At 32.8% G+C, this 12142-nt stretch overlaps 1 protein-coding gene across 4 annotated transcripts in view; it reads left to right on the top strand.

Annotated features, from left to right (window-relative positions):
- FCHO2 (FCH and mu domain containing endocytic adaptor 2) overlaps nt 1-12142 on the top strand; it is an 89531-nt gene that overhangs the window by 51161 nt on the left and 26228 nt on the right. For all 4 annotated transcript variants that reach the window (XM_032205384.1, XM_032205382.1, XM_032205383.1 and 1 more), the window contains exons 11-13: nt 1600-1624; nt 8977-9031; nt 11570-11748. In XM_032205384.1, coding sequence (XP_032061275.1) covers nt 1600-1624; nt 8977-9031; nt 11570-11748 — 259 coding nt within the window. The remainder of the gene's footprint in view (nt 1-1599; nt 1625-8976; nt 9032-11569; nt 11749-12142) is intronic.

The following is a 12142-nucleotide window of genomic DNA, read 5'->3' as shown; positions in this document are numbered from 1 at the left end:
AGTGCTTTCTTAATTTCTTGTTAAACTGGACTGGAAGTCTGCTTAGTTTGTGTAGGACATGCTTTCCAGACCTAGAATAAATAACTCATGCTTTGTAGGCTTTTCAGTTTATCAATCTCTGAAGTGTTGACACCTAAACCAGATGTTGTGCCCAGTAGTGTTTTTACACAAGTAATTGTCATACACTTTATGCTCTTGCTGTACAGGTTCAGTCAAGGGTTTTGCTAATTACTGCTTTGCATGATTTATTTGGTTTAGTTTTTAGCTAAAATTTTTAGATTCCCTCACAAAGCCCCCATTTGCTGCAATGTTGCATTATACTAAAAGCATGACCCAGTTCTTTAATGTTAAAAGATTATGCATCTAACAATATAAAAGCACATCCATCTAAAACCTGATGTCCTCATTTTCCACCTCACCACCATTTAGAACCTTTTGAGAGAAGTCTAATACTTCAAGCTGCAATAGCTTTTAAAGTAGCTGCTTCTATTGCTATGAATTCAGTTTAGCCAGCAGAGGGCAGTATGACATAGGACAATTTGATTTCGTTACACACATTTTCTTTTGTGTGCAGCCTTTTAGGGGAGAGGAGACGAGATGAGACCCTTCATCTCACTGTGTTCCTTAATAGGCTGGACTGAATTTTGTGTTCGTGTTTCCATGTCAGCAAGTTTTCAAACCTGTTTTTAAGGACACTGTAGTTTTTACTTATAACTTCTTTTAACCTTTTGGAGGTGATGTAGTTTGCTCCAAAATCTTTTCTCCTCTCTCTCTCTTTTTTTTTTTTTTTTTCCCTTTCTTAAATTTTTCATAAGTACAAATTTAGGATGTTCAATTTGACAGCACCAAAATGTGGTTGTTCAGTAGTACTAGCATTTACAGAGTTGTTCCTGAGGGTGCAGATTAGAGAGGATTTAATCAGCTGTATGCTACTCAGGTATCCCCACATACAGTAAATGTAATTCCTTCTGGTTTTTTGTTTGTATTGGTGGGAAGAGATCACTGTAATCACTATTCCTTCCAACCACTTTTTAAATTTATTTTTTTAAGTGTTTCTTAAGAAGATACCTTTATTTTTTCCTGCACTTTCTGGTGCCTGGCTGCAACTTTACTTGACAAGCATGAACTAGGAATGAATTTCCAAAAGAAAGAAGATCTGAATTCCTTTAAGAATAGTCTTAATTGTTTGAAGAGCTAGTTATTATCCAAAATGTTTCATTGAGTCTGGTGACTTGTACTTATTATGCACATTGTCCACAGAGACCTGACTCTTTAAGTTATTTGTTCAAAGTAAATCACAGTACTCCTGAATTCCCTTGATTCTTTTTTTCTTTGCTATGAAGTGAGTTTATTTTTAAAGCATTTATTGTGAATTTTTCTTCTGTAGTGTTTTCACCATAAACTTTTAGCTTCTTTTTTAAATTTCGTTCAGTTGAATGTGGTTTATTTATTGCAAAAATTATAATAGACTTTGAGAGGCAAAGGGGTTAACTTCTATTATTTTCAATTAATCTGAAACACTGAAGTAGAAACAGAACTGGATGAATAAAGTCATTTGTGTGTTTTGTAATTGTGTATATTCTTTATTTTTTTTAATAGGGAGTGTCCAGACACAGACTCAGTTGTAAGTAGACTTATTTCTTACACAAATGTTTATGCTAACATTGTTAAACAGTGCAATTTAAAAAACAAACAAACAAACAAAAACTTTATATATAGTCCTTGCAAAGTATTATTTATGTGATAGAGAATTTAGTATTTTGCTAACATAACTAAAGTGTTAAGTTTTTCTCAGATCATAATCTTTCGCAATACATGAAAATATGCATCTATAATGTGTTTGTTTCCTAACAATTTTAGGTTTAAACAGGATATTCTTACTGCAATTAATAGCTACTTTATTTTGCCAGTTAATAGTTTGAACTGCTTGACTAATAGATTCTGAGTGAGTTAAAAGTTCACTATATTCTCATGTGGACCCAACTTTGCATCATCACGTTCTTCTGCTTTACTACTGTCTCCCTGGAGAACCTTTCTGAAATTAATGGAGTTCTGCTTGATTGATGGCAATAGAATGTAGGAATATAGTTTGTAAAATACTGCTTTAAATGTAGAATTTCTAGATGCACGCTTTTTGTGGTCTGTCTTTTGTTGCTCTTAATTGATCTGTGCTACATCTTAGAATTTTATTTATTAAATTAAAATAAGTAACAGTTACACGTGTTAATAGTTTTTTATTTCCTTAATTAAGTCTTTTATTTTTATTTAAAATCATAGATGTTGTCTTGAATTATATGTAATGGATATTGGAACTCCCTGTAGCTACAGTAGGGAATAATTTACAGAATGGTTTAAGTGACTTTGGATAGACTGATTTGATTTTCAGTTAATTTATTTAGATGCCAATTATCTTAAACAATTTTAGTCTCCATGTGCACCTGTTGTGGATTTCTCATCTTTTCATATAATGTCTGTAAGTTTTAGTATGTAGTATAAAAACTTTTTTTTTTTGAGGAATTTAGTTTTTAAAGAAAGGTAAAATTTGCCACATAATAGAACTGCATGTGTATGCACAGCCCTCTAAGAATCATATGAGACAATTATTTTATCTTGTATAAAGTCATCTTAATTTAAAGCAAGTTTATCAGGCTTTTAATGGAAATAATGTCTTTTGACAGTTCAGGTTGAGTCACTGGAGTGAAGCACAACCGAGTTTGACTTGCAGTATTTATTTTCTTCCTTGCTTATTTTGGTCTCTATGTTTTTAGAAGATAATTAATTCAACTGTAAATGAGTCTGACATTCATTCTGGCTGCATGAGGCACACCATATGATCATATAAGTTAGTTGTTCTGTCTAGATTTAATTTATATATATATATAAAAAAAAAAAAAAAAAAAAAAACACAAGCAAAAAAACACTAGCTTTCGTAGTGTTTAACAACAAAACTGATACTTTCAGTGCCTCCTCTTCTTTTTAACGCCCACAATTTTTTGATTACATTTGGAATTTAAAAATTGGTCTATCATTTCTTCTTGCTTTTTACAAACAAAAGTATTATTCTGAATGGTAGAGTGCTTTAGTAGCAGAACCCATTACTGTCATGAAAAATGATGCAATGTACCATAGATGAGATTCATTTCACCCCTTAAAATTAACTTATCCTGAGTGTAGTCTTGTACTTCGGGTTGGCATCCTCCTCTGGAAGGTGACATTTCATATGTTTTTTCACTTTTTCTTGTCTTACTGTAAGGCATCTTTTCTGTTTCATTTTGCAAACTTGGTCTAAGTAATTATTGCTAGTAATTACTGTACCTGGCTATCTCTATGAGGATCATTTGGTATACATCTTCACAATACATTACATGTTTCAAGAAATTGAACTTGAAATAGAATTATTGCAAAAAGAAAAAGGAAGTATTATTTTTGTTTGATTGCTAGAAAAATACTGAGGATGAATCCTTAGAAAATTCAGCTTATTTAAGGTGTCCCGTACTAATGGTTAATATTTTGATTTTGGTCATGTTTGGTCAATTACTAAAAATCTCAATGTCTGGCTTTTATATTATCATGATCTTTTTCTTAAAATTGGCTTTTATTTTTTTGCCAAGAATTTTAGTTGTTTTTCACTCAAGAGAAGGGACTGTAGGAGAAGTAACCACCTTATAGATATTTGTAATTTTAAACACTGAGGTAAATATATTGACTTTTTAGAAGCTGAGTAACCAGCAAGAACTGACTTTCAATACTGTATCTACCAGTTATCCATGGTTATATCAGTTATCTACCAGATCCATTTTTTCGTGGATCTTTGAAAATAGATACTAAGTAGCCAGTTCCATCAGGGTCTTGTCAGTAGTCCAAAATGTATAATGCAGTATATTCTGACCTGTATTCTCTGTTTTTAGAAAACAAAACAGCAAGATTGTCCTAAGAAAGGTCTTTTGTACCAAAATGAAAGTTCTTAAAGTGCTTATGTGCTTATACTTAAAGCTATGTGCTTATACTCATCCTTTTTATGCAGCTGTTAGATTGTATATATTGGAAAATATAATTTTATTTCAAATGAAAAAAAATCATTAATTGATATCAAGATTTTTTTTGTAGTTGCTATAACAGGTTTTTATGTGATTATGAGTTTGAAGGCAGCTGTGTACTTAGAACTGTTTTCTGTTAAAGAGGTTGAACACTTCAATAAGCATTCTCAGTTGAAGTATGGATCACAGTATGTCATGAGATATGAAACTCATGTGATATTATATATCAGGCTACACATATAACTTCCATCAAGTAAAGCCTTAATAATTAAATAGAAAGCTGTGTGTACACTAGAAGGAGACAGCGATTGAAGTTTGGTTGTGTGTTTATTCCCTAGCAAGTTGCTCCATGGGCAGAACTAATTGTCTTGTTTCCCATGAGTTTGACATGTCTGTAGGTGTATAGGAAGATCTAGTAGAAATTTTCTTCTAGGAAAGCATTTACAAGGTTCCACTTACGTCCAGTAAGGTCTGAGTTTGGATTGCAGCCCTTCCTTTGGTTGGGATACTAGCAGACCTCTCTTCTACTTGACTGCCTATTTTCATGAAAACTGTAGTAATGTAATTATCTTTGAGTCCTCTGTTCTTTCTGTCAAATCCATTTCAAATTATCCAGTAAGCTCAAAAGTAATTAAGAAGGGAATCACAGATGCACAGAACATAGTGCCGAACCCTTTTTCCTTGGAAAATGGAATGCAAACAATATTGGGGCATCAAAAAGTTTTCATTAATCTAATATGTAAAGGGTATAGCATAATTAAGATTCTATGTAATTATACATCATTTTTATTCCTAGGGAATGATTGAATTTGGAATTGTCATTAATTTGTGGAACACGAGTACAACCTTAATTATATCTGGATTGCTATATTCAAATGCTTTTCTTTTTATTTGTATTTTGTAATGTTCACTTCTGATCTGTTTTGAGTAGCTGATGATGATACAGAATATGAACCTTTATAGTCACAGTGCAGGAGGGGAGCACTATGAATACTCATTTTGTTTTCTTTGTGCATCTCTGGCAGTGAAAGAAAGTGACTGGATGCTCTCTTCTTTCATATCTTTTGTATACACCCTGAAGAGAGGAGGCTGAGAATGTAATGTAAAACAGTCTTAGCCATGAGGATGTACCTGGGTCAAATTTGCATCTTAAATATGTTAAAAGTAGAGAGGCTCTTTTTTTTTTTCTCTTCTTCCAGGATATAAGCTTCAACTGCTCACTTTGAGTGTGCTTTGAGATTGTTGATCTGGGTGTACAGAAAGAAGTCAGTCTTCCTCAGTAAAATGACAGAAAGTTCATCAAGCAAAAAAAAAGAAACAGTGAACTGTTCTGCTTAGTAATATCTTGAAGCACACCTTGAGGAAGACTTGAAGATCAGTTAAGGTTCTTTGTTTTTTGACCCAGTAACCAAGCCGTGAGTAGTGCTGATGTTGCTGAGGAAGGGACAAATAAAGTATCTAGACTGTAGCTGTCTCCTCTCTCATCATTTGTGTGTACCTTGGATGAGCCAATAACGTGGTAGTGGTTTAGGCATCTTCCATTTTTAAATGCCAGATGGGATAGAACAAAGAATTTGAGCCAAAGTATTGACCCAAACTCTGAAAATGGCAATAGAATTTCCATTCCTTACGCTTTTTGTATAGGTAGTTTTAGTTTGTTATTTGTTATGTCCTTTTGTTATATTTCTGTTTTAAAAAAATATTCATCTCAGAAAGTGTGTAAAACATACTAATGTAAAGATCGAGTTATAAAATCTAAAATTGTATATATATTTCTTCGAAACTACATACTAACTTAATCAGTAATGTGTTGTATTACATCTGCAAGCACAGGGAAAAACTCTGTGCTTTTTTGTACCAGTATATTTAGTCACTTAGCGGAACCTCTGAGAATGTGAAGCCTTCTTCCTAGGAAGTACACTTTCCAGAGACTTTCAGAGTTCAAGTCATGTCCATATTGAGCACTTTTTTCTGTGAATGTAATAAATAAAGCGTTTGGGTAGGGGGATAAACCTTCATCCCCACTCACATTCATAATTAGCTCTTATGGAAAACCAAAATTTGTAAAGATCTTTTTCCTCTCTGCTGAAGTTCGAAAATGACATGTATACATGGAGGTCATATTTTTTCTCCTCATTTCATTGCGGTAGGCAAATCAGGTCTTGACTATATTGCATGCCTGGTATTTGAAAGATGCACCATGATCTACCACCTTACATATAGTTCTGTCTTTGTAGAAGTGTGGAGAAGGCTTAGCTTGGTAAGTGTAAATGCCTTCATTAACATCAATTTTGTGAATATGTAGCTTATCTAAAGGGCTGTGTCTTCTAGTACTGTTACTAAATGTAAATTAGTAAATAACGGTCTTGTGTGTCAGAAAATAAGGAAAACTGACCACCATGAAAACAGTATTTTGAAATTACTACTTAATTTTAAGTAAGACAGTGAAGTAACATTTTGCTTGTATATGACACAATTTGTCAGTATAAAAGTTCATTGATTCACCATTATCTGTTAATAGTTATACAAAAATGTGAATTCAGTATCTCATTAAGGAAAACAGAAGGCATTTTAAGAATGATAAGAATTTTGTACAAGATCAAAATCAATCATGGAGGAACTTGGAAATATAATGCCTGATGATTTCTGAAAGCTTACATTATGGAAAGTCAGAAGTTTTAAATTATATATATATATATAAAATTTCAAAATAGAAAAAAAGAAGTACAAATAAAGTTCTTTGGAAAGTGTTAGGGAAAAAAAAAAAAAAAAAAGAAAAGCAATCTAGTCCTGGAGGTGTAAGAGCAAGGACTTTTACAGTTCATGTGTTCAGAAGTTAGGCTGTACATTTTCCATCTGTTTTGAAAATATTAATTTTAACTTTTTGTCTGAAGTTATACAGGCTATATGCTAAAGTAACATTGCTGAGAAATAGCTGCTTCAAATATCTTCTCAAGATCAAAAATATTTAGATAAAAATATTAAGAAAAAAATTGCATACTTAAAGTTAAGATTTTAGTGCTTTGTACAGATACAATTTATCTTAGAGATTACTCAATAAGCTAAAATAATGCAATGAAAATATCTTCTTCAAACTGAGTTTTTTTTTTCACAATTATAAACCTAAACAGACAGATTTGTCAGCTAAGTTGTTTGTGCTGTGTGTCCCGAGTAATAATATCTTTTACATATATGGCCTGGCTGGAAGAAAAATTAAATGTTGTCTATTTGAAGATTGTTGTTTTTCAATTCATCTTAACCATGAGTGATCCAAATCTATTGAAAAGTGTCTATTATGACAACTAAATCACTTCAGAATTCAGAAGTTGTAATAAGAACATGTACCTACCCTCTAGCTATATGTTTTTGTTCTGTTTACTTTGATGTCAAGTTTCATTAGTGTTTTTTGGCATATAAACAAGGTTGGCCTGAGGTCAAGCGTAGCAAAGAACCCTGATTTGAGCAAGTAGAGCTAAGGTACTGGACCGTGTGATCCTACTCTTATTACCTTTTTTTTTTTTTTTTTTTTTTGGAGGGGGGGTTGATGGTGTTACTTTTCTTTTTATTTTTTTTTTTAAATCAAATGCTGGTGAAGGCAGTGTTCCAAATTCCAAGAAACTGCATCTAGATGTTCTGTATTTAAAAGTTTGTGTTTAAATATATTTTTTGCTTTAGTTTGTTATGCTGTTTAGTTTGTTATGCTGTTTTAGTTTGTTATACTGTATTGTATCTCCTATATGTGATCATATTTTTTACTCCTTTTAGCATAAAGCTTGCTCTATGTTTAAATTCATTACACTTAATTCAGAAGTGTTAAAAAGAAAACACTAAAAGTGTTTAGAGAGCTGTACAGAAAAGAATGTCTCTTAGTAAAATATGAGACACCACATTTGTGATGCCTATAAAATGAACAGAAGAGCAACTATATGTTTGTCTTCCTCTGTAATTCTAAAGCTATTCAGGTTGAATATTTCTTTAAGCTTGCCTTCAAATTTTAGGTGAAGTCAAGTGGCTGCTCGCTAGCCAACTGGCAGTCTAGTATAAGTTATTTTCTTGTATCTCATGACTTGTATCAGAAAGATATATTTTGGCCATAATATGTGTTTCTTTTTCAGTCAAACTGCTTACCCGTACCTGTTTTCTAATAGAGAAAGGATTAACTTATTGATACATCAGAATAAATCACTTTTTATACGAACCTAGACATTATTATGTTTTTATAAATTCATTCTAAATCATTCTAAATGATTTTTAGCATAATTCTCTTCTATTTATGTTTAAATGCGTGGAAGACCTGAAAAACTGAAATGGTTTGAAGTTCCTGAATGATTATTAGCTTTGAAAATCTAGGGCAGTGCTGAGGATGTATTTTTAATTTTCATCCATGCTTTTTAACTGATGTGCATATTCTTTGCTAAAGCAGGCTTGCTGCCTTATCAAGGGGGAAAAAAGTTGCAACCTGTATAGCCTGCAATGCTTTTACTCACTTACTGAAGTATTAACTAGTGCTTAGTAGATGTTATGTTCCTGCGCCATCACAGCCTCAAAGGGCTCAGCTGAAAGAATTAGAAGTAGCAACTAGGAAAATATTTGGAGCCAAAAACCTGTAGACTTATTTGACACTCAGCAATAAAGGTAACTTGCTACTGACCTTTTTGCTAACCTACCAGTAAAAACAGTTGCATTTAAACTGCCATTTTTCACAGGAAATTCAGAGGTTGTTTTGCTGCAGCCTGTTCTGAGGTATCTTGCCTGTCACTCTACTTCCGAATTATAGACCATAACATGAGATAACTGCAATAATTATTGGTGAATAGTGATGATTTTCATGAGCTGTCATAATCAAATTTTAATTTGTCATTGACATAAAATCCAGTCTGATGTAAGAACGTTTTTTAGTTACTTGTCAATACCACTTTTTTTTGTTGTTTGTTTTTAGAACATTCCTGATGTAGATGATGAAGGATACAGCATTAAACCAGAAACAACACAGGATATCCTTTTTACTATTGTTGTACCAAATTATTTGATGTTGTTACAGTTCTTTGAAGAGTGCAAGTACTGATTAAAGCTTTAAGTAAAGGAAGACATCATTCAAGCTTTTGTTGCAACTTTGTAGTCTTATGCTCATAGCTTCTGCAAACTATACAAAATTTTGTCTGGCCAAGATTTTTTGTGTATAAATGTTAAAATTTAGATCAGACATCATAGGAACTGTAAAAGGATGCTCTTTGTCTGGCAGTAAATAAAACAAAACAGTAACAGAAAGCCTGAACAAAAGCTTTAAGGTGACAATGAAGATCTTTCTCCATGAAAACCTTTCAGAGAGTTTGTGAAGTAGAACTCTTTTAAGCATAATGAACCCACATATACCCACACCCTTCCCACATTTTTATAACACCATTAGAAAGGTTGGGAGCTCCAACATTCTAGAAATAACATTTCTTTATTATGTCATTCCACCACATGCTTTTTCTAATTGGTGCTTCCAGCTTTTATTTTATTTTAGTAATTGTTTTGATATGTAGAATACATTTTCACTACGAGTAATTTTTTATGAAGACTCATGATTTATTCTGCTCTTCCTTTGAAGGAAAATATTTTTGTCTTCTTTTGTTCTCCTATCAGAAGCAGAGGCAGGCTGTATTCAGGAGCTGAAATCTGGCTTGCTATAGATCTAAGCAAGCCTATGGTGTTAGCAAGATCCTTAATTTTTGGAAACGTTTTCACTGATTTTTTGTAGGACTAGAAATAAAAGGTAAATTTACACCTTACATTTATCTTAGTGACAATTTTTAACAAGTTGAAATCACGTTAAAGTGAAACAGTTCATCACAATTTCTGTTTTCATCATCCCTGCAGAATATGCTTCTGTTGCACCCAGAGAAGATTCCTGTACTGAAGAAAACAGTCATGTTCTCTCTCGTTTAGAAAACAGATATAAAAGTGACAGAATTATCCAGTTCTGTGGAGGGCTTTATTTCATGTTTTGCATATATTTAGAAAATGCAGTGAGTAACATCCATTCTTTGAAAAAGATTCACCCAGCCAGACATCATTTTCTCCACTATTCCTGTTGTCATGAAGAAATGGAAACAGCCATACATCTAGTGACAAAGTTCAATGATTTGCAATCCCTTCACCTTCAGAAGCTTTTGACCTGATTCAGGAAGTCATCAGTTCCTTTCTTCTTTTCCTCCCACTAGTATCCAAGAGTGGATATTTATTCTGCTGATGGGAACTCTTAAGATGATTTGTTGGAGGACATAAATTTACCGTAATGGCAGTCTATCTTAGTAAGGCCAATCTTAAGTGTTGGAAGAACACTCATCCTAAAAATTACTGGCTGACCTTTCAGTTCACGTCATTCAGATCAAAATAATTTTTGACAGTAACCATTTAATAGACCTGCATGCAACAGCCTGATTTGTAGTATATGAGTCATAAAACTGAGTAACTTTACAGGCAAGGCAATTTTGTGAAATTAAAAATTGCTTGTCTTAAAATTTTCTTTTCCAGATGTCATCCATTTTTGATGACGGATAGCCTGTAAGATGGAGACATTTGAATTTTTCTTCACTAGATCTCAGGGATTCTTTAAGTTAAATTGGATTTGTATTGCATTTATGGTTCAGGGTTTTAATCTTTGTCAGGAAATACTTTCAAGAGAATTCATTCAAATGGCTGGCATTTTTTCAAATGGAAAAAGAAAAAAAAAAAAAAAAGAAAGCAATGTATAGGGTATGTGTTCTCCCCCCACATGGCAAGAAAATTTTGAGTAGAGAAAATTTTTTACCTTGTTTCTTGTCAAAACAAATGCATCTTTTAAGACTTAGCATAGGCCTTTCAGAGGTTTTCCCAGTGCAGTATATGTACATAAAAAGGATCAAGTCTAAGTTCATCTATATATTTCGCTTGTGTTGAGGGCTCAGTTGTCATTGTGATTCATTTTTAAGGAATGTTGACATTGTTTTAAGTAGCTGATTCTGGTGTTTCATTTACTGTGCAGCCTCCTGTGTAACTGGCATGCTTTGTTGCAAAATTGTGCCACTCTGCAAAAATGGCAAGTTGTGGTGGCTGCTGCTGCTTCCTCTGCTGTTATGGTTGGTACAGGTACCATGGCATTCCATTGCTATTTAGAAAGCCTAGTGTTTTCCCTTACTTGCTTTTTAAGGATTTCTGCAGTTCATACATTTTTCATACATGCATTAGGATCTTTAGTGGAATCTTACAAATCATTAATTTAACATACAGAACTGTTGCCAATGCAAAATCTTTATTTTTATCTGAATGCCTTCAAATATGCTCATTTTCAGTTATAGGATGTAGTAGTGCCTTTCATAACAGGGGTACCATTTTGAAGACGAGTGGGATATGAAAACTGAATTTTTTTACTCTGTCTTGTGGGATCTATTTGAGATGTCTGTATAACTCCACAAATAGTTTAGGCAGTACTGTTTATCGGTTGTGTATGAATTTGTAATTTGTAAAGTAAGTGAATTTGTAGTACTTCCACCTTAACTGAGAAAAACATACCAAAGAGAACCACTTCTATTCATCCAGTGATTCTGACTCTGAAGATGATGAACCCAGGAGGTTCCATATAGAAATAAAACCTGTACAGCCAAATAATAGCTCTCAATATACCATGCCTTCCTTGGATGAATTAAAAGTATCTATAGGGAACATTGCCCTTTCTCCAGCAACATCCGTAAGTAATGTTGTTCTTTGTATTTATAATGAATAGAGAAGAAAAGTGATAAGAAATCTTTACCGTAAACATGTAATTTACTGTCCAGAATTTATTCTAGGTTAAAATTTTATAATTTTTTTTTTTACTGTGCACGTGATTATCTTTCATGCGGTTTATCACAATATAATATTAAGTAATTTTCTCAGATTTTAACTTTTCTTAAGTCTGAGAAGTGCTCAATCCTTGTCTTTCCACCATTGCCACCACAATGAATTTGAATAAATGTGGAGTTAAGCTTGCATTGCATTGCCTACTTATTTAACTAATGAGTATTCAATAATATAGAAACCTTTAAAATTGATTATATGATGTAGGTACATGCAATTCTTAAAGAGCATCTTTACTGTATGTA

This window comes from Aythya fuligula, chromosome Z (assembly GCF_009819795.1).
Source record: "Aythya fuligula isolate bAytFul2 chromosome Z, bAytFul2.pri, whole genome shotgun sequence".
Taxonomy (NCBI): Eukaryota; Metazoa; Chordata; class Aves; order Anseriformes; family Anatidae; genus Aythya; species Aythya fuligula.
This window is presented reverse-complemented; position numbering and strand designations above follow the sequence as displayed.